General features: G+C 39.2%; 1 protein-coding gene across 3 annotated transcripts in view; it reads right to left on the bottom strand.

Moving 5' to 3' along the window:
* Positions 1 to 26,256, bottom strand: part of SCP2 (sterol carrier protein 2) — a 156,313-nt gene that overhangs the window by 18,716 nt on the left and 111,341 nt on the right. For all 3 annotated transcript variants that reach the window (XM_060089817.1, XM_060089819.1, XM_060089818.1), the window contains 2 exons: positions 14,276 to 14,378; positions 1,807 to 1,936 (listed from right to left, as the gene is read on the bottom strand). In XM_060089817.1, coding sequence (XP_059945800.1) covers positions 1,807 to 1,936; positions 14,276 to 14,378 — 233 coding nt within the window. The remainder of the gene's footprint in view (positions 1 to 1,806; positions 1,937 to 14,275; positions 14,379 to 26,256) is intronic.

The raw sequence follows: 26,256 nt of genomic DNA, 5'->3' as shown, positions 1-26,256 counted from the left end.
GGGATGGACAATAAGCAAAGAAATAAGATATGGTATATCAGATGGCAGTAAGTGCTATAAAGAAAAATAAGGCAGAAAAGGACAATAGGGAATGGTAATGGGGGTGTGATTTAGAAGTGTGGTTGGGGAAAGGCTCACTGAGAAGGTGACATTTGGGCAAAACCCCAAAGGAAATGGGAGAACAAGCCATGAGGATATGTGAGGGATGACGATTCCAGGCAGTAGAAAGCCCCTGAACTGCGAACGCCCACGTTCAAGCAATAGCAAGGAGGCCAGTGTGACTGGAGCAAAGTGAGGGAGAGTATAATAAGACAGAGAAGACTAGGGCCAGATCATGTGGTGTGATTGTAAGAACCCTGGTTTTTACCCTGTGAGCTGAAAGTCACTGGATGGTTTTGAGCCAAGACGGGTCACATCTGACTTGAGTTATAAAATGATCACTCCAGCTGGTGTGTGGGGAAACAGGGTGGAAGGTTAGAAACAGGGAGACCAGGCAAAAAATGATGGAGGACCAAGGTGGTAGTAGTATAGGATGGAATTTGCTGGCGGATTACACTGTAGAGTGTGAGAAAAAGAAGAGCCGAGGTAGATGTAAACTATTACATGTAGAATGGATAAACAACAGCTCCTACTGTATAGCACAGGGAACTATATCCAGTCTCCTGGGATAAACCATAATGGAAAAGAATATTAAAAAAAGCATGTGTATATGTGTATAACTGAGTCACTTTGCTGTACAGCAGAGATTGGCACACCATTGTAAATCAACTATACTTCAATTAAAAAAAAAAAAAAGAGCCAAGCATGACTTCAAGGGTTTTAGACTGAGGAACTGGTAAGACAGAGGAGCAATTTAGCAAAGATGCAGAAGACGGTTCGAGGAGAACATAATTAAAGGGGAGTGGGAGGAAGATCAGCAGTTCAGTTTCATACATGTTAGCTTTGAGATACCTACTAAGGATCCAAGTAAACTTGTCAATTATGCAGCTGGATATACACCTTGGAGTTCAGTATCTGAGTTCACACTGAAGATACCTGGGAGTCATCAGTGTAGAGACGGTTTTAAAAGTATGAAACTAGATGAGAGTCCCAGGGACTAAATGTAGATAGAACTGAGCCTTAGAGCACTCCAACATTTAGACTTTTAGAGATGCAGAAATAAACAGGGAGAGAGGCCAAGAAGGAACAGCCAGTAGGTAAGAAGAAAGCCTGGAAAAATAATATAATTATGAGGGCTGGGAATTCACCACTAAATTTACCAACATGGCAGTTACTTGACCTTGACAAGAACAGTTTGGGGATAATAATGAGGACCAAAGCTGACTGGAATGGGTGAGAGAAAGACTGGGTGAGAGAAGTGGAGGTAGTGAGTACAGACAGGTCTTCTGAGGACACATAACCATACACTGAACCATATGCTTCACAGGCTAATTAGGAGATAATGCTCTTAATCCTCACGTGACCCTATGAAATAGGTACCATTTATTATTCCCATTTACAAATGAAAAAAACAAAGCTCAGAGAAGTAAAATAATTTGTTCAAGGCCAGAATCTGTGAGTGGCAGGACCAGGACTCCAAACCCAAGTCTGTTTAATTCCAAAGCCTATGGATGGTGACAGTGATGGAGCCTCCCAGTCTTTGGGAGGAAGCAGCTGCGACCTATTCCTGTTCCCAAGGATTCCCCAGTTCTTTAACAAGGCCCTATAACTCTAAAGCCTGCCCTTTTGGAGAACACCAAAGCAGGCCCCCATTTTTCTTTGTGAACTTGTCAGTGCTCCTATAAATGAAGTCATCACTGCACTGACCTGAGTTACAGAGAACTGATCCTTTGCCATTCTTCACGTCCACCACCCAGGTGGCTTCTTTACCTCCAGGGCCATCCTTCACCTTGAAGGCAAAAATACCACCGATTTTCTTCACAAACTGCTCCCCTTCCTGGAAAGAAAAATAACACAGAGTTATATGAAGTTCATTCCTCTGGCTTTTCCCCAAATTTTTAAATAGATACATGACGTGAGCAACTGGGCCAGCAGACAGTCCCCAAGCTCCCTTAGGATATTTTACCCAGAGAAGTCTGAAAGGCAACCAGGCAACAACTCCGTCATCTGCCAAATCTTTTGTTGAAAATGGCTTTCTGGATACAACTGGTGGAAGGACAGGGAGAAAGGGAGAGTGGATGGCACAGCAGCATTTTCTACTGAAATAACCTTCATTTGTCTCAATAATTTCTGAAAGATTCACTCTGGCCTCTCTCAATGTAGGAAGCCTAACTCCTCTTTTTCTTTGTACGTAAATCCCTTCACATATATTTTTGGTGTTTCACAATCAGAATTTAAAGATAAGTGGTTCAACTCATTTCCTGGATTAGTATAAAGAATTATACAAGTAATATACCAACCACCACCTACTTTTGGATCTTGAGGAATGAAGCCGGAAAAATAACCTCAGATCCACATCTCCGTTGGTTTCCTTTCTCCCTCCCTCTCCCCTTCATTCCCACTGTTTCATCCTTCCTTTCTGAAATACTGATTGACCAAAACAATGATTGGCACCAGACTTTATTCCAGACGCTACGGAGTTAGAAGGGTAAATGATAATACACTATGATCACTATGAAAAAGGGGAATACAGGGGCCTACAGGAGCACAGAGGACCCGCTAACCCGGCTGGCAGGGTGAATAACTCACACACCTTAAAAAAAAACACACACAATAATTTTATTGCAATTATTTTTCTTTAGAGAAAAAAACATATTGTACTGCGGAAAAAATAGAAAATATTGAGAAGCAAAAAGAGAACAAATCATTCATAATTTTACCACTCAGAGAAAATAACATTTTGATATAAATCTCCTCTATCTTTTTTCTCTGCATATGTATATATATATATATATATATATATATATATATATTTTTTTTTTTTTTTTTTTTTTTTTTTGGCGGTACGCGGGTCTCTCACTGTTGTGGCCTCTCCCGTTGCGGAGCACAGGCTCCGGACGTGCAGGCTCAGCGGCCATGGCTCATGGGCCCAGCTGCTCCGCGGCATCTGGGATCTTCCCGGACCGGGACACAAACCCGTGTCCCCTGCATCGGCAGGAGGACTCTCAACCACTGTGCCACCAGGGAAGCCCCTATATATATATTTTTAATGAGTATATATACTGTTTTGTAATCCACTTTTCGGTTTAATATAGCTACCCTTATTACTGTGTCATTAGTATTCTTTCATATAATTTTAAATGACCATACATAGTCTTTAATTGTAGACGAGTACTATACTTTATTTAACCAATACTCTGCTGCTTGATGTTTAAGGTTAGTCCTAACTACTGGCTCTTATAACAATGCTGTACATAATGTTCTTATATCTAAGTATTTTTACATAACCTCATTTACTTAAGGTTAATCTCCAAGAATTAAATTTTACTAATTAATAACAATGAATTTGCAATCAGCATAGGTTTGAATTCCTGCTCTGCCAGTACTTATATAACCCTGAGCAATTTACTAAATCTCTCTGAATCTCAGTTTTCTTATCTGTGAAATGGAGATGATAATATAGCTACCCTCATAGAGTTGTATGGTATTTAAATACTCACAAAGCACAGAGTAACTGCTGAATAAACGCTGGCATTTTTTCCCATTATTTTACTCTATGATCTGTCTGCCATTCCTGTGCCAGTATTATAGCTTTATAAATGTACTTTACTCTTTGGTACAGTAAATACCATAATTCCTCTCTTAGAAAGATTCTTGACTATTCTTGGATTTGTTTTGGACATTTTTTCCTCTAGATGTACATTATAATCATTTAGTTAGTTTTTCCCCCGAAAATGGGGCTATAGAATTTCCCTGGTGGCGCAGTGGTTTAGAATCCACCTGCCAATGCAGGGGACATGGGTTCAATCCCTGGTCCGGGAAGATCGCACATGCCACGGAGCAACTAAGCCCGTGCACCACAACTACTGAGCCTGTGCTCTAGAGCCCGCGAGCCACAACTACTGAGCTGGCACGCCACAACTACTGAAGCCTGCACGCCCTAGAGCCCATGTGCCACAACTACTGAGCCTGCGTGCTGCAACTACTGAAGCCCGTGCGCCTAGAGCCCATACTCCACAACAAGAGAAGCCACAGCAATGAGAAGCCCATGCACAGCAACAAAGAGTAGCACCCACTCGCCCATAACTAGAGAAAGCCTGTGCGGAGCAACAAAGACCCAACACAGCCAAAATAAACAAACAAACAAACAAACAAATAAATGGGGCTACATACAATATATGGATCTGTTTGGAGGAAAAGTAATATCTTTACAATATTAAGTCCTCCCATCCATGAAGATGGTGTATCTTCAAGTTTTCCTTGATGTCCCTTGGCAATATTTTGTCATTTTCCCCATATAGGCTTTTGTACATTTCTTGCCAAGTTTATTCTTAGTTTTTTAATATTTTACATTACTCTTGTTAATAATACATTTTCATTATATTTCATGACTAGGTAATTGCAAATATATAGAAAATATATTCATCTTTACATATTTATTCTGGAATTGGCTACCTTTTCAATTTTCTTGTAATTTCTAATAGAGTTTTTATTTACCACCTTTTTTTTTTCAGCCTTACATCCCTGCAATAATTTATATCCAAGATTCCTCCTTTTGGTATCATAATATTTCTTCTTTTAACAAAGACTTTAGTGTTTACTATGTTCAGGCACTGTGCTAAGTACCTGAAATACTCAAATAATTATTATCAGATACTAACCTCTGTTTCTATGTATGCAGAGAGTCTGGCCTAAGTTCTTTCTTTTTGTTGGGTTTTGTTTGTTTTATAACAAATTCATTGAGATATTTATATATCAAAAAAATTATCCTTTTAAAGTATATAATTCAGTGGTATTTTAGTATATTCAAAGTTGTGCAACCAACACCACTATCTAATGTTAGAACATTCTCATCACCCCCAAAAGAAAACCATACACATTAGCAGTCACCCCCCACCCCCACCATTCTCCCCTCCTGCTAGCCCCTGGCAACCACTAACCTACTTTCTGCCTTGATGGATTTGCTTATTCTGGACATTTCACATAAATGGAATCATATAGTATATGGTCTTTTGTGACTGGCTTCATTCACTTAGTATAATGCTTTTAAGGTTTATCCACGTTGAAGCACATTATCAGTAATTAATTCCTTTTTATGGCCAAATAATATTCCATTGTATGGATGCAGCACATTTTGTTTAGCCATTCATCAGTTGATGGCTGTTTCCCCTTTTCAGCTATTATCAATGATACTGCTATGGACATTTGTGCACAAGTTTTTATATGGACATAGGCTCTAATTCCTCTATATTTAGAAGTAAAAATTGGGTCATAAGGTAATGTTTAACCTTTTGAGGAACTATCAAGCTTTTTTCTAAAGTGGCTGCACCATGTTACACTCCTACCAGCAACAAATGAAGGTTCCAACTTCTCTACATCCTTACCAACATTTTTGTCTGTTTTTTTAATTTTAGTTATCCTAGTGGGTGTGTCAATCTTTTTCTTGTACATAGATAACACACCTGAACCTATCTAGAATGAATCATGGGTCTTAGGACTCCAAAGAAGTTATTCTAAAAATATTTAGTCTAGGCCTACTTATCTCAACAGCCATGGAAGCAATTCTTACATGTGACTGTCCTGAAATCAACTACCAACATTTTCTAATTAAATCAAGAAATCAAAATGATTGTCAAATTTTTAAAGTGAAGGAGAGAAATTCTCTTATTCTGGCTTCCCTTAAAACATCTCACTCAAATTAAGTTAACTTTTGGAAAAACTATTAACAACAACAATACTCTTTTGGGGGCTATAAAGTTTTCAAGTGCTTTTATATATATTATTTCTTTAATTTTCATAAAACACTGTAAGTAGTTGCACAGGTGTTAATATTAGCTCATTAAGCAGAAAAAATTACTGAGGCTCTAAAAGATTAAGAACGCTTTAGACTATTCTCTATCCTACTGCCAACTAATCCATCTAATATAACCCACCTAACACTAACATAAATATCAATTTCGGGTTTGAATTTAAATGGCTCCCCATAGCCTACAGGATAAAGTCTGCCTTTATATATCATTCAAAATTCTTCATAATCTGAAGGATATTTATATGTTCTGACCTTCAGCCCCTTTTTCATCCTCCCCAGCTTTTTTTATTCTGAACGCTTTGAATGCCATGAACATACATGCCTCTATGCCCTTGCTCATGCCCTGTCCCAGTTCACTCACCTCCTCCTACTCTTCATTCCCACCTAACTTCATCAATTCAAGTCTCAGCTCACATGCTAACTCTTCTGGAAAGGTGTTTCTGCCTCTACTGGACACTTTGATAGCCCTTTGCACATACACCCACCTGCAAGTTTCTTGCTAAAGCAGTTTTTTTTTTTTCCCCCAGGAAAAATTTTCCATGTCTATTTTCCCACTAAACTCAATGTTCCCTGAGGGGCAAGGACGTATGACAAGTAAGCAACACAACCAGAAATCAATCTCAGGTTGGTTTAACTTCAAATTCAATGCTCTTTCCATTTGCTCATACCATATGGCAAAGTAGGTTATATCAATACTTCCAAACTTTAGCCTATAAAAGTAGTTTCTGTCACCATAAATAAATTAAAAGAAAGTTCAAGTCTTTTCCACATTCCTTAAAATCCTTTATCCTTCAAGGTTCTGTGGAGATAATCTAGAAGAGTACGTAGTAATGCTGGTGTGCTGGGCCACCCAAGGAGCCAGGCTTCCTTTGGGGCCAAGAGCCCATGAACAGCTACTCCCAGCTGCATCTACGCGTCATCTGCTCGCACAATGCCTCGGGAATAGTTATGGTAGACACCAACAAGTTAGAGCAGGAAATCACCAGCAAACGTTTAGGAATTCTACCTGAATACCTGGAAATTCCTCCCACTTCCTTAAGACAGATGTAGATTAATTTTGCATTTGCTGTTACTTTTGACAACCAACTGATGCTCTTATAAAATCAAATCCTTTGGTCAATAAAACATTTTCAATTGAAGAAGGAGTGAGAGAGGGCAAGGAAATGGACAAGGAGGAGAGAGTTAAAAGGGTAAAGAAAATACACATCTGTTGCAACACTAGAGATCACTAGTACTAAGAAAGTTCTAAGTGCCTCCTTGCTTGAAGAAAAGTACTTCTTTCTGAGTAGGCAAAGGGTCAAGGAGTAGGTCCTGTTGTAAACTTAATAGGAACAAAAAATTAAGACAATTCAAAGAAGGGCAATGGGGTATTGCTATTGAAAACAAAAGTGGAAATAAAATCTCTTGCCAGGCTTCCTTTGCAATGCAGAAAATGCATGAATTGACAAAAGATTCCAAGACTTTCACTTTCTAGTACTACAAACATTTAGGAAACTGACAATCGTGGGAAGGAGAAAAGAAACAAGGGGACAAGGTCCATGCAAGTGAGGTTACAGAAGGAGAAGAAAAGAACTAAAATGGGAGCAAGAGGCATACATTTGCAAAGCTAAAAGAAAACTGTGAAATAAAAACAGCACTGTTTTGTTAATCCCCGTAATGAAATATGCAATGGTTGGCATATAGCCATAACAGATACTCTCTAAACTATTTTCTTTTTTGACAGAATAAAGTTGAAAAAAAAAAAAAAGGGACAACCTGGCAGAAGCAACTATCCTATGGATTACTCTGCAGGCAAATACTGGTGGCATGAAAAAAATTTTTTTCAAGCTGAGCCCTTAGAGAGTCCAGCTTCACTTTAGTGGACATTTGTAATAAAAGAAATTTAAAAAACAATAATGAGACATATTTTCCTACTATTGGCAAAGATTTTTTTAAAACCAGCCAACAAAGCACTGGAGATAGTGTGAAGAAAAAACCATCACTCTCATGAACTGTCATTAAGTTTGTAAATTAGTACCCTTTTAGGTGGATAGTTTGGCAACATGTATCAAAAAGCTAAACATACATATCCAACAACCCAACATTTTCCCCTTCTAACTATTTGTGCTAAGATAATCATGGCATTAAGTATTTAAAAATGAGGGCAAAAGGAAATTTATTATACTTTTTTTTTTACTTGCAAGATTTAAATACAACACAATGTTCATCACAGGAGGCTAGTTATATAGATTATAATACCTATATTCAAACGTGTTCTATGGGGTCATTAAAACTGATGGTAAGGATTTATATTTATGGGCAGGGAACATACTATCAAGAGAAGAAAGCAAGTTATAAAATAACAGGTAGGGACTTCCTTGACAGTCCAGTGGCTAAGACTCCACACTCCCAACACAGGGGGCCCAGGTTCAATGCCTGGTCAGGGAACTAGATCACACATGCAACAACTAAAGATCCCGCATACCGAAACTAAGACCTGGAGCAGCCAAAAAAATAAATAAATGAATATTAAAAAAAAAAAACCAGGTAGACTAATGAGGGTGTATCCCTCAAGATGGCAGCAAGATAGGTCTGCAAGCTCCTGGGCCACTGCCTGCCTGCTGGGAACTGTCAGCCCTGGCCCCCTCTACATCAGGAAGATTGTTGATCATTATGAAAATTCTAGAAATGCAGGGTACTTTGTCAAGACACGTCAGTCACTTTAGCTGTTTTCCCATCCACAGCACAATCACCTTAAGGTGTTAAGAAATCCTTTGTGCTACAATAAGGGAGTTACAAGATATGCACAATGCTTGCCTTCACACTGTGGCTCTAACATGAGTGAAATGCACACCTTAAATGTTTTGAATCCTTTAATTCAGCCCACTGGTTAGCTTAATAGATGTGTAATTGGAATTATGTGACTGTGGCTATAACTGTGCCTTGTTGGTCACAATTAAAATCAATTATGAAATTCCAAGGTATCTTTAAGTTTGAAACAATGAAGTAAATACCTAATTTTGCCTGAAGAGAATAACTCTCTATTTTGGAGAGTTACTGTTAGATTGCTTTAGTATGATTATTATCTATCAAGAACTAATTACTGATCCACCAGAGGGCAGACAGCAGAAGCAAGAAGATCTATAATCCTGCAGCCTGTGGAACGAAAACCACTTTCACAGACAGATAGACAAAATGAAAAGGCAGAGGACTATGGACCACATAAAGGAACAAGATAAAAGCCCAGAAAAACAACTAAATGAAGTGCAGATAGGCAACCTTCCAGAAAAAGAATTCAGAATAATGTTAGTGAAGATGATCCAGGACCTCAGTAAAAGAATGGAGGCACAGATCGAGAAAATGTAAGAAATGTTTAACAAAGACCTAGAAGAATTAAAGAACAAACACCTAGAAGAATTAAAGAACAAACAAACAGAGATGAACAGTACAATAACTGGAATGAGAAATACACTAGAAGGAATCAGTAACAGAATAACTGAGGCAGAAAAACGGATAAGTGACCTGGAAGACAGAATGGTGGAATTCACAGTCGTGGAACAGAATAAAGAAAAAAGAATAAGAAGAAATGAAGACAGCCTAAGAGACCTCTGTGACAACATTAAATGCACCAACATTCGCATTATAGGGGTCCCAGAAGGAGAAGAGAGAGAAAGGACTTTAGAAAATATTTGAAGAGATTATAGTTGAAAACTTCCCTAACATGGGAAAAAAATAGCCACCCAAGTCCAGGAAGCACAGAGAGTCCCAGGCAGGATAAACCCAAGAAGAAACACGCCAAGACATACACTAATCAAATAGACAAAAATTAAAAGGACAAAGAAAAATTATTAAAAGCAACAAGGGAAAAAATGACAACACACAAGGGAACTCCCATAAGGTTAATAGCTGATTTCTCAGCAGAAACTCTACAAGCCAGTAGGGAGTGGCAAGATATATTTAAAGTGATGAAAGAGAAGAACCTACAACCAAGATTACTCTCCCACCAAGGATCTCATTCAGATTCGACAGAGAAATCAAAATCTTTACAGACAAGCAAAGAGAATTCAGCACGACCAAACCATCTCTACAACAAATGCTAAAGGAACTTCTCTAAGTGGGAAACAGAAGAGAAGAAAAGGACCTACAAAAACAAACCCAAAACAATTAAGAAAATGGTAATAGGAACATACATACTGATAATTACCTTAAATGTGAATGGATTAAATGCTCCAACCAAAAGACACAGACTTGCTGAATGGATACAAAAACAAGTCCCATGTATATGCTGTCTACAAGAGACCCACTTCTGACCTAGGGAAACATACAGACTGAAAGTGAAGGTATGGAAAAAGATATTCTATGCAAATGGAAATCAAAAGAAAGCTGGAGTAACAATACTCATATCAGATAAAATAGACTTTAAAATAAAGAAAGTTACAACAGACAAGGAAGGACACTACATAATGATCAAGGGATCAATCCAACACTTACAAATATATATGCACCCAACAGAGGAGCACCTCAACACATAAGGCAAATGCTAACAAATATAAAAGAGGAAACTGACAGTAACACAATAATAGTGGGGGACTTTAACACTTCACTTACACCAATGGACAGATCATCCAGACAGAAAATTAATAAGGAAACAGAAGCTTTAAATGACACAATAGAACAGATAGATTTAATTGATACTTATAGGACATTCTATAAAAACACAGCAGTATACACTTTCTTCTCAAGTACACACAGAACATTCTCCAGGATAGATCACATCTTGGGTCACAAATCAAGCCTCGGTAAATTTAAGAAAACTGAAATCATATCAAGCATCTTTTCCGACCACAATGCTATGAGGTTAGAAATAAACTACAGGGGAAAAAATGTAAAAAACACAAACATATGGAGGTTAAACAATACGTCACTAAATAACCAAGAGATCAAAGAAGACATCAAAGAGGAAATCAAAAAACACCTAGAGACAAATGACAATGAAAACACGACGATCCAAAACCTATGGGATGCAGTGAAAGCAGTTCTAAGAGGGAAGTTTATAGCAAAACAATCCTACCTCAAGAAACAAGAAAATTTTGAAGAAACAATCTAACCTTACACCTAAAGGAACTAGAGAAAGAAGAACAAACAAAACCCAAAGTTAGTAGAAGGAAAGAAATCATAAAGATCAGAGCAGAAATAAATGAAATAGAAACAAAGAAAACAACAGCAAAGATCAATAAAACTAAAAGCTGGTTCTTTGAGAAGATAAACAAAATTGATAAACCTTTATCCAGACTCATCAAGAAAAAGAGGAAGAGGACTCAAATCAATAAAATTAGAAGTGAAGAAGGAGAAGTTACAATGGACACTGCCGAAATACAAAGCATCATAAGAGACTACTACAAGCAACTCTATGCCAAAATAATGGACCACCTGGAAGAAATGCACAAATTCTTAGAAAGGTATAACCTTCCAAGACTGAACCAGGAAGAAATAGAAAATATGAACAAACCAATCACAAGTAATGAATATGAAACTGTGGTTAAAAACCTTTCAAGAAACAAAAGTCCAGGACCAGATGGCTTCACAGGTGAATTCTATCAAACATTTAGAGAGGAGCTAACACTCATCCTTCTCAAACTCTTCCAAAAAATTGCAGAGGAAGAAACACTCTCCAATTCATTCTATGAGACCACCATCACCCTGATACCAAAACAAGACAAAGATACTATAAAAAACATTACAAACCAATACCACTGATGAATATAGATGCAAAAATCCTCAACAAAATACTAGCAAACAGAATCCAACAACACATTAAAAGGATCATACACCATGATCAAGTGGGGTTTATCTCAGAGATGCAAGGATTCTTCAATATATGCAAATCAATCAGTGTGATATACCATATTAACTAATTGAAGAATAAAACCCATATGATCATCTCAATAGATGCAGAAAAAGCTTTTGACAAAATTCAACACCCGATTATGATAAAAACTCTCCAGAAAGTGGGCATAGAGGGAACCAACCTCAACATAATAAAGGCCATATACGACAAACCCACAGCAAACATCATTCTCAATGGTGAAAAACTAAAAGCATTTCCTCTAAGATCAGGAACAAGACAAGGATGTCCACTCTCACCACTAATATTCAACATAGTTTCTGGAAGTCCTAGCCACAGCAATCAGAGAAGAAAAAGAAATAAAAGGTACAGAGATTGGAAAAGAAGAAGTAAAACTGTCCCTGTTTGCAAAGGACATGATACTACACATTGATAATCCTAAAGATGATACCAGAAAACTACTAGAACTAATCAATGAATTTGGTAAAGTTGCAGGATACAAAATTAATGCACAAAAATCTCTTGCATTCCTATAAACTAACAACAAGAGATCAGAAGGAGAAATTACGGAAACAATTCCATTAACCATTGCAAAAAAAAGAATAAAATACCTAGGAATAAACCTCCCTAAGGAGGTAAAAGACCTGTACTCAGAAAACTATAAGCCTCTGATGAAAGAAATCAAAGATGACACGAACAGATGGAGAGATATATCATGTTCTTGGATTGGAAGAATCAATATTGTCAAAATGACTATACTCCCCAAAGCAATCTACAGATTCAATGCAACCCCTATCTAATTACCAAGGGCATTTTTTACAGAACTAGAACAAAAAAATCTTAAAATTTGTATGGAGACACAAAAGACCCCGAATAGCTAAAGCAATCTTGAGGGAAAAAAACAGAGCTGGAGGAATCAGACTTCCTGATTTCAGACTATACTACAAAGCTACTGTAATCAAGACAATATGGTAATGGCATAAAAACAGAAATATAGATCAATGGAACAGGATAGAAAGCCCAGAGATAAACCCACACACCTATGGTGAACTAATCTATGACAAAGGAGGCAAGGATATACAATGGAGAAAAGACAGCCTCTTCAATAAGTGGTGCTGGGAAAACTGGATAGCTACATGTAAAAGAATGAAATTAGAACACTCCCTAACACCATACCTAAAAACAAACTCAAAATGGAGTAAAGACCTAAATGTAAGACCGGACACTATAAAACTCTTAGAGGAAAACATAGGAAGAACAGTCTTTGACATAAATCACAGGAAGATCTTTTTTGACCCACCTCCTAGAGTAATGGAAATTAAAAAATAAATAAACAAATGGGACCTAATGAAATTTAAAAGCTTTTGCACAGCAAAGGAAACTATAAACAAGACAAAAAAACAAACCCTCAGAATGGGAGAAAATATTTGCAAACGAATCAATGGACAAAGGATTAATCTCCAAAATATATAAACAGCTCATGCAGCTCAATGTTAAAAAAACAAACAACCCAATCCAAAAATGGGCAGAAGACCTAAATAGACATTTCTCCAAAGAAGGCATACAGATGGCCAAGAGGCACATGAAAAGATGCACAACATCACTAATTATTAGAGAAATGCAAATCAAAACTACAATGAGGTATCACCTCACACCTGTCAGAATGGGCATCATCAGAAAATCTACAACAACAAATGCTGGAGAGGGTATGGAGAAAAGGGAACCCTCTTGCACTGTTGGTGGCAATGTAAACTGACCTAGCCACTATGGAGAACAGTATGGAGGTTCCTTAAAAAACTAAAAATAGAACTACTGTACAACCCAGCAATCCCACTACTGGGCATATACCCTGAGAAAACCATAACTCAAAAAGAGTCATGCACCACAATGTTCATTGCAGCACTATTTACAATAGCCAGGACATGAAAGCAACCTAAGTGTCCATCAACAGATGAATGGATAAAGAAGATGTGGCACATACATACAATGGAATATTACTCAGCCATAAAAAGAAACGAAATTGAGTTATTTGTAGTGAGGTGGATGGACCGAGAGTCTGTCATACAGAGTGAAGTAAATCAGAAAGAGAAAAACAAATACTGTATGCTAACACATATACGTGTAATCTAAAAAAAAAAAAAAAAAAAAAAAAAAGGTTCTGAAGAACCTAGGGGTAGGACAGGAATAAAGATGCAGATATTATTCTTTAAAATGGTTGTAAGTAAGATCTTTGTAATTCAGAAGGAAATTACACCCAAATAAATTAGAATCCCTTTACATAACTCAAATCTGGAGATTTATTCATCTCTGAAATGTACTCTTACCAGAATTACAAAGAAGCCATAGTAGACACTAAGAAATATAAAATACACTCAATACTTGACAGTATGATATAAATTTTCAACTGGTACCACTCATGGCAACACCTGAAATCTGTATCTGCTTCCTCTAGCCCCAGGGTCCTCCTGGTAGTATTGGGTTGACCAAAAAGTTCATTCGGGTTTTTCCGTAAGAAATATCCCAATATTTTACATAAATCTTACCTCTTCAAGCTTCTTCTCAATCTCCTTAAAGACAAGACTTGCCTTAAATCCATCAACTGCAGAGCTGGTTGGAGCAGCCTCAATTTGATGAGTTCTAAAAGAACTGGGGAAAAGAATCGATTTCAATCCATGGAGTCATACAGGTACTAAGTTTTTCAACATTTATACAGTAGTAATTTTCAAAAACCCAAACAGAGATGCTGTGCCTTTTACCCAAAGGAAACTGTTATTAAGCAAATAAAACAATTAAGCTTTTCTTCCCATTTTTCAACAAATATTGAGTGCACCACTAGGTGGTAGGCCTTGTCCTTGAAAATATATTAAACCAATGAACCTACCCTCATGAAGCTTCTATGCCACTGGGGGAGACAATGAACATGCAAAAAATAAAGAATATAGTTACTATGAAGAAAATAAGGCAGATTAAGGGGATATAAAGAAAGTATATTTATGTGTGTTGGTCTATTTTATTTTTTATTTATTTCTTAAAGATTTATTTTATTATTTATTTATTTATTTTATTTATTTTTGTCTGCATAGGGTCTTAGTTGCAGCACGCGAGGTCTTCTTTGAGGCATGGGGGCTCTTTCGTTGCGGCATGCGGGTTATCTCTCTAGTTGTGGCACACAGGCTCTATAGTTATGGCGTGTGGGTTCTAGAGCACGTGGGCTCTGCAGTTTGCAGCACACGGGCTCTCTAGTTGAGGCATGCGAGCTCAGTAGTTGTGGCGCAGGCATGTGCGATCTTAGTTCCCTGACCAGGGATCAAACCGGTGTTCCCTGCATTGTAAGGCAGATTCTTTACCACTGGACCACCAGGGAAGTCCCCAGGTGGTCTATTTTAGATAGCCTAGTCAGATAGACCTCTCTGAGGAGGTGATATTTAAATTAGGTGTTAAATTATGTAAATGAGCCAGCCATGTAAAGATTTAGGTGGAGAAGTCAGCTCTATACTTCCAGTATAAAGAACTTGATGTAGAAACTAGCTTAGCTGTTAAAGGAGCTATAAGAAGGCCAGTATGGCTGGAGCAGAGCAGAGGAGAAGGACCTAAGGTCACAGAAACATGCAGGGCAAGATAACAAGCGACTTTACAGGTCACAGTTAAGAGTTTGGGTTTTATTTTAAGTACCTTGAGAACTGCAGGGTATAAGCTGGAGAGTAGCACAATCCATTTACATGTTAAATCTGGCTGCTAGCTGGAAAATGGACTATAAGAGGGCAAGTGAGGAGGCAGGGAGACCAATTAAGAGGCTACTGCAGTAGTCCAGGCAAGAGATGATGGTGATTAAACAGGGTATAATGAAGTGGCGAGTAAGCAGAGGTTGGACTCGAGATTTATTTTTTAGCTATGATACAAGATATGAATTTACCAACATCCATCTATTGGTTGCTTGATACTTGGGGAACAACTATAGATAAATGGCTTGATGTGGCAGAAAGAACATAGTCCCTGTAGCTACAAAAGCCTGGGTTAGAACCTCAAGGCTTCCTCCACTCACTAGCTATGCGATTCTGAGCAAGCTACTTCATCTCTGTGCAACCTCTGGTGGGGAGGCAGGGAAGAAGGTGGAGGGTGCCAGTGACTTTGCAGAATTAAGTAGAATCACGTGTGGAAGGTACCTAGCAGAGACACTGGCCCATGGTAAAAAATGACAGCCACAACTATTACAGGCTGCAGAGCCTCAAGTATTAGATGTTGAGAGAAACTGAAAGGTCTGAAGAAGACGAGGGCGCCTTAGGATTTTAAGTAATTCCTCTGACATACCACAAGCATCCTGGCGGTGGCTGAGGCCAGGACTGGAACAACAAACATGGGAAGCATATACTTGAAGGAATCAAGAGCGTAGCAGCTGCTCAGTGAGCAAAGCATTTCTTTCCTTCTTTCTCTACCTCCTCTCCTTCCTTCTCTCTTTCTCCCCACCCACCCCACCCATTTCTCCTTTCCCTTCCCTTCCCTCTCCTTCTTTCTATCATTTCATAAATATTTAATGACTGCTTGCTACAGGCCAAGCATTGTTTGAGGTACTGGGAGTACAATGGTGAACAAGTCAGACCCAGTCCCAGTCCTCACCGAGTCTATATTTTTCCAGGAAAAAAAGAAGTAAACAGACAAAATAATTACAAGTATTAGGAAGCAGACAAAAAGAGGAACCTACTTTAGGTTAAGGCAGTCAAGGAATGATGTCTCCGACCAAGTGAATTTAAGCTAAGACCCAATTAAAGGAAGAAAAGGAGCTAGACATTCAAAGAGGAAACTTGCAAGGACCCTGAGAGAGAAAAGAGTTTAGCATGTTAAAAGAAAGTAAAAGAGGACCAGTCACTAGAGTACAGTAAGTGGGGGGAGAATGACAGGAAATGAAATTGGAGAACTGGGCAGGGACCAGACCATCCAGGCGAAAGTAGGGATTTTGGGAAACCACTGAAATGATTAAACAGGGAAGTGAAATAGTTTGATTTGTGATTATTCTTACAACTGTGCAGACAATGAATTGGTGGGGTTGGGGTGCAAGAACTGAGGTGGGGAGAGGGTTACGAGGCTGCTGGAGTGGTCCAGATAGGAAGTGGAGGCAGTCTGCCAGTGGAGATGGAGAGAAGGAAGTGGATTCAAAATATATTTTAAACATTGAATCCATAAGCCTTGCTGCTGGGCATGAGAGAGATCTAAGGGGGAGGGGAAAGAGCAAGGATGATTTAGGTGTTTGGCCTGAATAACTGAAGGGATGACAGTGCCATTTATTGACAAAAGGAAGAATGCAGTGGGAGTAAAGGGGATCAAAGTCCCATCTCAGGCACAGTCAGTATGCAACCTTTGTGAGACAAGAAGGCAGTTGGATATGAGAGTCTGGAGCTCAGAAGCAGTCTAGGCTGGAGATAAAGTCAGATAATTATTAGCATAATGAAAGTATATTTAAATCCATGGGAACAGACAAGCTCACCCTGAGGGAATTCTAGAGAAAGAAGTAAGCCTAGGACAATACCCTGTTTAGAAGTCTGGGAGGGAAGAGGAAGCAGTAGCCAGTGATGCAAGAGAAAAACTAGAAGAACATAATGTCACAGAAGCCAAGAGGGAAGAAAGAATCTGGGAGGGAGGGAGGGAGGTGGGGAGGAAACTATGTCAAATGCTGCCAAAGGTCAAATACCCACTGGACTGGCAACATGAAAAGTTCAGGTGACTTGGGCAAAAGCAATATTAAGCAAGTGTTGGAAGGCAGAAGTCAGTAAAGATTACAGTAAATTAAAGAGTGAATAGGAGAGGGAAACAGAAACACTGTGTCTCTTTTGAGACATTACTTTCAGGGGAATAGTGAAATGGAGTGGTCTCTGGAGGAGAGGGTGGTATTAAGGAAAGTTTGTTTTTGTTTTAAGATTAACATATTAGAGCATGTTTGCCTGATGATGGTAATGAACCAGGGGAAAAGAGACAGGAGAGAAGTCTTGAGAAGGTGAAGGCGGATGAGATCTAGTGACCTATGAAGGAAGAGGAGGAGACTCAAGGGAAGAAGAGGATCAGATGGGTAAAATGCTAGATAGGTCTATAAGTCTTGGGATGGAAGATAAGGGAGTTTGGCTCTAATGGCTTCTGTTTTTTCAGCAACATACAAGGCAAAAGTAATCAGCTGAAAATGAGGGTGAAAGGAGAGTATGGAAAGTCTAAGAGGGTGAAAAGTGAACCTACTAGAGAAATCATATGAATATCACAACAAGGAATGGAAGTAAGCTCTCACCATGCTGAAATACATGCAATTCTCAGAGCATGGCACGCTACTTCATACTTCCATGCCTTTGCCCTTGCTGCTCCCCGTGTCTGGAATACCTCTGTCTTAGCAAATTCTATTTTACCCTTCAAGATCCAGGCCAGGAAACTCCCTTTCTGTGAAACCCTACTAAATGTCAGCTTCTCAAGAGCAGATACCACAGCTTTTAAAAAAAATAATCTTTATTTATATCCCCAGTGCCTGGCACACAATAGGTATTCAGTAAATAGTGACTGAATAGAACTGAATTACATTGAATTCTCTCTTAGCTAAATTCTAATTTTTTCCTGTTCCATTTAGAGCAGAATTATCTACGGTACACCATTTTCTCAGTCAAAAGTCTGAACGAGTGACCTAAAATCCAGTGGCTACAACTAGTCCTCCGCCAGTTTCATTTCATTAATAGTCCAACTTTTCAGCCTTTAGTCATAAACATCACTGTGCCCTCTCCAAGCTTGCCACTTCCTAACTGTATGTGATAAAATAATAACTGATACTTTTCAGCGGTATGTACAAAGTATCTTGATACTTTATGGGGCAGAGTTCAGACAAGTTCTGACAGGTCACAGATATTTATTTTGCTTCTGTTGAAAAGTTCACTCAGTTAATGATTAACCAACTTTTCATCCAGATTAGGGAAAAAAATTAATATATAAAGTTATATCAATATTTTCTGAAAATCCCTCATATCTTACAATTTATTTGATATGTGCCCTGCTCTAGGGAAGCTGAATATAACTTACACAAACTCAGAAAATAACTTACTCATATTACAAAAGGATGCACCTCATGATTTCTTTATATTCAAAGTTCTTTTAGCAGAAACTAAAGTCTGATTATTTTTATTTTTTTTTAACTTGGTTTATACATAAGTTTTCTGGAATAAATCTAGTATATAAAATGTTGGAAGGGACTCTGAAGATTAACTATTTAGTGTATGAATTCCCTCTATGCTTCCTGAAATTTTCATTCCAAGGTCTAGAACACAGGCACTGTTTCAACAATGTCAAAGATCAGAAGCACAGAGTAGCCAACAAAACAGGAATTTTGAACTCAGATAGATGAAGGATAGAGTCTTGACTGCTACCACTTAAGACTCTCTTTAGATACATTGTTTTAACTCTGATCATCAATCTCCTCATCTATAAACAAGGTACAAAACTTACCATGTGGGCTTTTATGAGGATTAAACAAAGAAGTGAAGACGAAGCACCTAGCATGGTCTTGGTGCTCACACTAGGCCCTCAAAAAGTGGTTGTTAAAGAACTATTACAACTCAATAATAAAAAGACAACCCAATTTTAAAATGGCCAAAATATCTGAATAGGTATTTCTCCTAAGATACACAAATGGCCAATAAGCACGTGAAAAGATGCTCAGGGGCTTCCCTGGTGGTGCAGTGGTTGAGAGTTCGCAGGGGACAAGGGTTCGTGCCCCGGTCCGGGAGGATCCCACATGCCGCAGAGCGGCTGGGCCCGTGAGCCATGGCTGCTGAGCCTGCACGTCCAGAGCCTGTGCTCCGGAACGGGAGGGGCCACAACAGTGAGAGGCTCGTGTACCAGAAAACAAAAAAAAAAAGATGCTCAACATCATTAGCCATCAGGGGAATGCAAATCAAAACCACAATGAGATACCACTTCACACCCACTAGGATAGCTAAAATAAAAAAAACAGACAATAACAAGTGTTAATGAGGATGTGAAGAAATCAGAACCCTTATAATGGAATTTTATTCAGCCATAAAAAGGAATGAAGTACTACATTCATTTTTATAACATGGATGAACCTTGAAAACATTAGGCTAAATGAAAGCAGCAGTCACAAAAGGTCACATATTGTATGATTTCATTTATATGAAATGTCCAGAATAGGCAAATCCTTAGAGACAGAAAGCAGATTGTGGTTGTCAGAGCCTGTAAGAAGTGGGACTGGGGAATAACTGCTAATGGGTACATGGTTTCTTTTAGGGGTGTTGAAAATGTTCTAAAATCGATTGTGGTGATGATTGCACAACTCTGTGATATACTAAAAAACCACTGAACGTACACTTAAAATAGTGAATTTGTGGCATGTAAATTATATCCCCCAAAAAGCTGTTAAAAATCATTTTTAAAGTGGCTGCTGCTGCTTGTAGTGTTTAGGAAGAATACAGGATCCTACATTTTAATCAAATCTCCATCCCTAAATCTAACATTTTACCAGTTTTACCAGTAAGTAGTCTGTTCAAATTAGAAATGGCTGTGCAACACACACAGGACAAAAGAATAGGGTTCATTTGCAATCAACTCCCCTTGACCTCTGAACAGGCACACGGCCCCATCACAGACAGAAATCCAGCCCGGAAAGCCAAACTGTGGACTCAACAGGTTGGATATGTCCCCCACTCTGAACTAAAAATTAAAGTTCATCTTTTCCAAACTTCTAGGTGACATTTATAATTTAATATATAAAACCATTTTCAACAATTTAACCAGTGACGTGAACTACAGAAATAGGAAAGAAAAAAGGAAAATGTCTAGATAAATCAGAAATCAACAGTTTATTGAGGAACTCAATGAGTGGCAGGTACTTTTTAGTTTAGTTTAGATTAGTTTTCTAATCCCTAAAGTAGATATTTTCACTCTTTTCTAACTGAGGGAAAGGTGAACATGTCCAAAGCAAGCAGTGTGACGGAAAAGTTGATGGGGTGTTCTTTCCACTGATCAACACTGCCTCTCTGATAACTCCAGCCTATAAAAAAATTTAAAAAGATGTCGCATACAGGTGGCATTTCAGTAGTTTTATAATTTCTTCATTCTAACTGCTAATTAATTGGTGGCTACATTAGTATGGAGAAAGATAAAAATCAGATAAGATTTTTGCATATGTTCTTAAATATCTCTTTTTAAATGAAACTAAGGGACTTCCCTGGTGGCACAGTGGTTAGGAATCCACCTGCCAACGTAGGGGACACAGGTTCGATCCCTGGTCCAGGAAGATCCCACATGCCGCGGAGCAACTAAGCCCATGCACCACAACTACTGAGCCTGCACTCTAGAGTCCACGAGCCACAACTACTGAGCCCGCGAGCCACAACTACTGAGCCCGTGTGCCACAACTACCGAAGCCCACGCACCTAGAGCCTGTGTTCCTCAACAAGAAAAGCCATCGCAATGAGAAGCCTGTACACTGCGATAAAGAGCCAACGCAGACAAAAATGAATAAATAAATATTTAAAAAAATAAATGAAACTAAAATTGTGTGTGTGTGTGTGGTGTTGTGTGTGTGTCCACTGTGTCCCCTGAGAAGTCCTGGAGGTAATAACAACAAGCACTCAGCCAGCAGCCACACTGTGGTTTCTAAATACCATTCTCCACTAAAAGGAACTAGGGCTCTTTGAAGAAATGGTTGATCCTAGGGCTGGGGCAGGGAAAATACAGGATGAGCCTGGAATACCTTCTTGAGCTAGAAAGTAAGCAAGTACTAAATAGAATCACAAGACAGTACAAGTCAGCTAGAAGGGGCTCCTGCTGGCTAAAGCAAGGACATTCTGAGTGTCAAAATAAATGATACTAATGAATTATAACCCACTGAATAAAATATGAATTCATGAGTTCATACCAATATATTTATCGATATAGATGGATATGAATAAATTTTTTAATGGGGGAGAAGAGAATCTCCCTTACAGCAGAATACCACTTAATAAATATAAAGTATGATGAAGTTAGAAAAATATCATCAGTGGATGCTAAGATGAAAGAGTAATGGGTAAAAGTTGGATGAGGAACAGGATATTTACATAATCTCAAAACATCTCACCACAAATTACCTATTAACTACAAAGGAAAAAACAGTAACTTTTTCAGAGGAAAACATGGTAGATACCACCTTAGTCAAGAAATCAAAGCTAAACACCACCAATATAGGATATAATCCACATCATGTGCTTCCAGTCATGATGTATTAAGAAGGACACATCATCACTTCAGTGGTATTCCTGCAAAAAATGTGTAACCTGAACCTAATTATGAGGAAACATGTGACAAATACAAATTGAGGGACATTCCATTCTTAAAGAATCTACTTATACTCTCCAAAAAAGTCAAAGTCAAGAAATAAGAAAGGCTGAGGGATTGTTTCAGATTAAAGGAAACTAAAGAGACATGACAGCTAAATGAACTCAGGATCCTAAATTGGATCCTGGACAAGGAGAAAAACTAAAGCTTATAGTATCTTTAAAGAGGTATTATTGGGATAATTGTCGAACTATGAATACGTTCTTTGGATTAGGTAATAGCATTTTTTAAAATTTACTTATTTTTTAATATTTATTTATTTAGGCTGCGCCGGGGCTTAGTTGTGGCATGTAGGATCTTTAGTTGCCACATGCGGGCTCTTAGTTGTGGCATGTGGACTTCTTAGTTGCGGCATGAGGACTTCTTAGTTGCAGCACACAGACTTTTAGTCGTGGCATGCATGTGGGATCTAGTTCCCCGACCAGAGTTTGAAACCTGGGGCCCCTGTAGGTAATAGCATTTTATCAGTGTTAAATTTCCTGATTTTGATAGCTATACTGTGGTTGAGTAATAGAATGTCCTAGTCTTTAGAAATGCATACTAAAATATTTAAGGGTAAAAGAGCATAATGTCTCCAACTTTCAAACATTTCAGAAAAAACATGCATATATATGTATATATGCATATACATATATATGCATGTAGAAAAATGATGAAGCAAATGAAGCAAAATATAAACAATCAGTGAATCTGAGTACAAGGTATATGGGAGTTCCTTGTACTATTCCTGTAATTTTTCCATGTATGTTTGAAATTATGTCAAAATCAAGGTTTCTAATTAAAATAGAGAATTGAGAAAATGAAAAGGCTAATCACCTACAATCTCACCACTACCAACAAGTTTCCTATATTCATTTTTTCCACATTGCTTCCTCTAGTCCTTGTTTATGAGCACACATACATGGGTACAATTTTTACTTCTAACTTTTTGTTTTGTTTTGTTTTTGGGGTTTTTTTTTTTGCGGTACGCGGGCCTCTCACTGTTGTGGCCTCTCCTGTTGTGGAGCACAGGCTCCGGACATGCAGGCTCAGCGGCCATGGCTCATGGGCCCAGCCGCTCCGCGGCATGCAGGATCCTCCCAGACCAGGGCACAAACCCGTGTCCCCTGCATCAGCAGGCAGACTCTCAACCGCTGCGCCGCCAGAGAAGCCCATTTACTTCTAACTTTTAACTTCTTATATCACTTAGGGGTTTCACCTGTTGAGTTAAACTTTCAAGCTAACTTAGATAATTTTCCATTAAAAAAGAAAAAGTGGAGTAATCCAAATATACCTCAACCAGGGAATGGATAAACTGTGGTACATCCATCCAAACGAATACCACTAAGCAATAAAAAGGAACAGATTACTCACACACAATGACATGAATGAATCTCAAATGCATTATACTAAGTGAAAGAAGCCAGACTCAAAGGGTTTTTGATTCTATTCACATGATATTCTGGAAAGGGGCAGAAAATAGATCAGTGGTTGCCAAGGAATGGAAGATAGGGGGAAGGGTTGACTACAAAGGTGAACAAGGAATTCTGGTGGGTGATGCAATTGTTCTGTATCTTGATTATGGTGGTAGTTACTTGACTGTATATGTTTGTCAAAACGTATAGAACTATGTACTAAACAGGCGGACTTTCACTGTATGTAAATTTTTATACCTTAATTAAAAATAGAAAAAACAAAACAAAGTTGGGTTTAAAAACAGGTTTCACTTAACAGAATACCAAATGCAAATCTATCCTCAATCTGTGTCTTACATAAAATGAATAGGATGTTATAATACAGAGGCAATACTTATATTCAAAAGTGGTCTAAAGGAAAGTTTAACTGTAAATTAAATGCAACTAGTCACAGTTCTTAAATAAGACCTCTCCTCTTCATTTTCATGGTCCCTGCTGCAACACTAAACATTTCTTATCCACACTACTACAACTGCTTCCTAAGGATTCCTGGCCTCTGGTCCCTCCACCATTCAACTCAAAGTAATACCAGACTGATCTACCTAAAGTAAAGTGCAATATAATCACATAGTCTTTTGCTAAAACTCATATTCTGTAGCATAAATTTCAAACTCCTGAGCATAACATTGGAAGCATTTCAAAACCTTGATCCAATCTACTGTTACAGCTGCAACTCCTATCACCTATGTATTACTGACTCTGCCCCTCTACCCAGGAACAACAAAATAATCCACCCTCTACCCACACAGGACAACCACTCTTATATTTTCAAATTGCGTACCTATGTAAAGGCCTGGGATGCCCTTCCTCTACCCTTTTGCTGGGCAAACCTAGTCATCCCAGTTCAAATTTAGGTCCTTCATACTAATTTCTTCCTCTGGGCTTCTATAGCATTTTGAAAAAGGTATGTCTGCCTTCCCCATCTACTCAGAAGACCATACTTAAGGGCCTAAGCATGTAGCAGCTGCTCCATCAAAGTTAGCTAAACGAGAAACTAAGGGAATCAGCTCATGTGCAATGAGTACCTTAAAATTACTTTGTTTAGGGATTCCCTGGTGGAGCAGTGGTTGAGAGTCCGCCTGCCAATGCAGGGGGCGCGGGTTCGTGCCCCGGTCCGGGAGGATCCCAGACGCCGCAGAGTGGCTGGGCCCGTGAGCCATGGCCGCTGAGCCTGCGCGTCCGGAGCCTGTGCTCCACAAAGGGAAAAGCCACGGCAGTGACAGGCCCACGTACCGCAAAAAAAAAAAAAAAAAAAATTACTTTGTTTAAAACAAATCCTCATTTTAAAACTATATCTACACCATCAGAGTTAGAATTATTTTCCCAACTTCGGCCTTTGAAGTGGGATATATTCTATCACTAAAACTATCAAAAATATCTTCAATACTTGAAGCCAATTTCTTTCAGTCATTAATATGTCATCTGGATTTTTTCATTTTTCTGGCTTCCCAGAAATATCAACTGTAGTTATCGTGAACAATTCTATCTCCCAATTATTTAGTCACCTGAAAATAAAAGAACTATGAGGAGGGACCTTCAAGATGGCGGAGGAGTAAGACACGGAGATCACCTTCCTCCCCAGAAATACATCAAAAATACATCTACATGTGGAACAACTCCTACAGAACACCTACTGAACGCTGGCAGAAGACCTCAGACTTCCCAAAAGGCAAGAAACTCCCCACGTACCCGGGTAGGGCAAAAAAAAAAAAAGGAAAAACAGACACAAAAGAATAGGGATGGGACCTGCACCTCTGGGAGGGAGCTGTGAAGCAGGAAGAGTTTCCACACACTAGGAAGCCCCTTCGCGGGTGGTGGAGGGGGGAAGCTTTGGAGCCTCGGAGGAGAGCACAGCAACAGGGGTGCGGAGGGCAAAGTGGAGAGAGTCCCACACAGAGGATCGCTGCTGACCAGCAAATCACCAGCCCGAGAGGCTTGTCTGCTCACCAGCTGGGATGGGTTGGGGCTGGGAGCTGAGGCTCAGGCTTCAGAGGTCAGACCCTAGGGAGAGGACTGGGGTTGGCTGTGTGAACACACCCTGAAGGGGGCTACTGCGCCACAGCTAGCCGGGAGGGAGTCCGGGAAAAAGTCTGGAACTGGCTAAGAGGCAAGAGACCATTGTTTCGGGGTGCACGAGGAGGGGGAATTCAGAGCACTGCCTAAACGAACTCCAGAGATAGGTGTGAGCCACGGCTATCAGCGTGGACACCAGAGACTGGCATGAAACGCTAAGGCTGCTGCTGCAGCCACCAAGAAGGCTGTGTGCAAGCACAGGTCACTATCCACACCTCCCCTCCCAGGAGCCCATGCAACCCACCACTGCCAGGGTCCCGTGACGCTGGGACAACCTCCCCGGGAAAGCACACAGTGCACCTCAGGCTGTTGCAATGTTGTGCTGGCCTCTGCCACTGCAGGCTCGCCCTGCATTCCATACCTCTCCCTCCCCAAGCCTGAGTAAGCCAGAGTTCCCTAATCAGCTGCTACTTTAACCCCGTCCTGTCTGGACGAAGAACAGGCATCCTCAGGCGACCTACACGCAGAGGCAGGGCCAAATCCAAAGCTGAACCCCAGGAGCTGTGTGAACAGAGAAGAGAAAGGGGAATCTCTCCATGCAGCCTCAGGAGCAGTGGATTAAATCTCCACAATCACCCTGATGTACCCTGCATCTGTGGAATACCTCAATAGACAACGAATCATCCCAAAATTGAGGCAGT

The sequence above is a fragment of the Mesoplodon densirostris genome, chromosome 2, assembly GCF_025265405.1.
Source record: "Mesoplodon densirostris isolate mMesDen1 chromosome 2, mMesDen1 primary haplotype, whole genome shotgun sequence".
In the NCBI taxonomy this organism is placed as follows: domain Eukaryota; kingdom Metazoa; phylum Chordata; class Mammalia; order Artiodactyla; family Ziphiidae; genus Mesoplodon; species Mesoplodon densirostris.
This window is presented reverse-complemented; position numbering and strand designations above follow the sequence as displayed.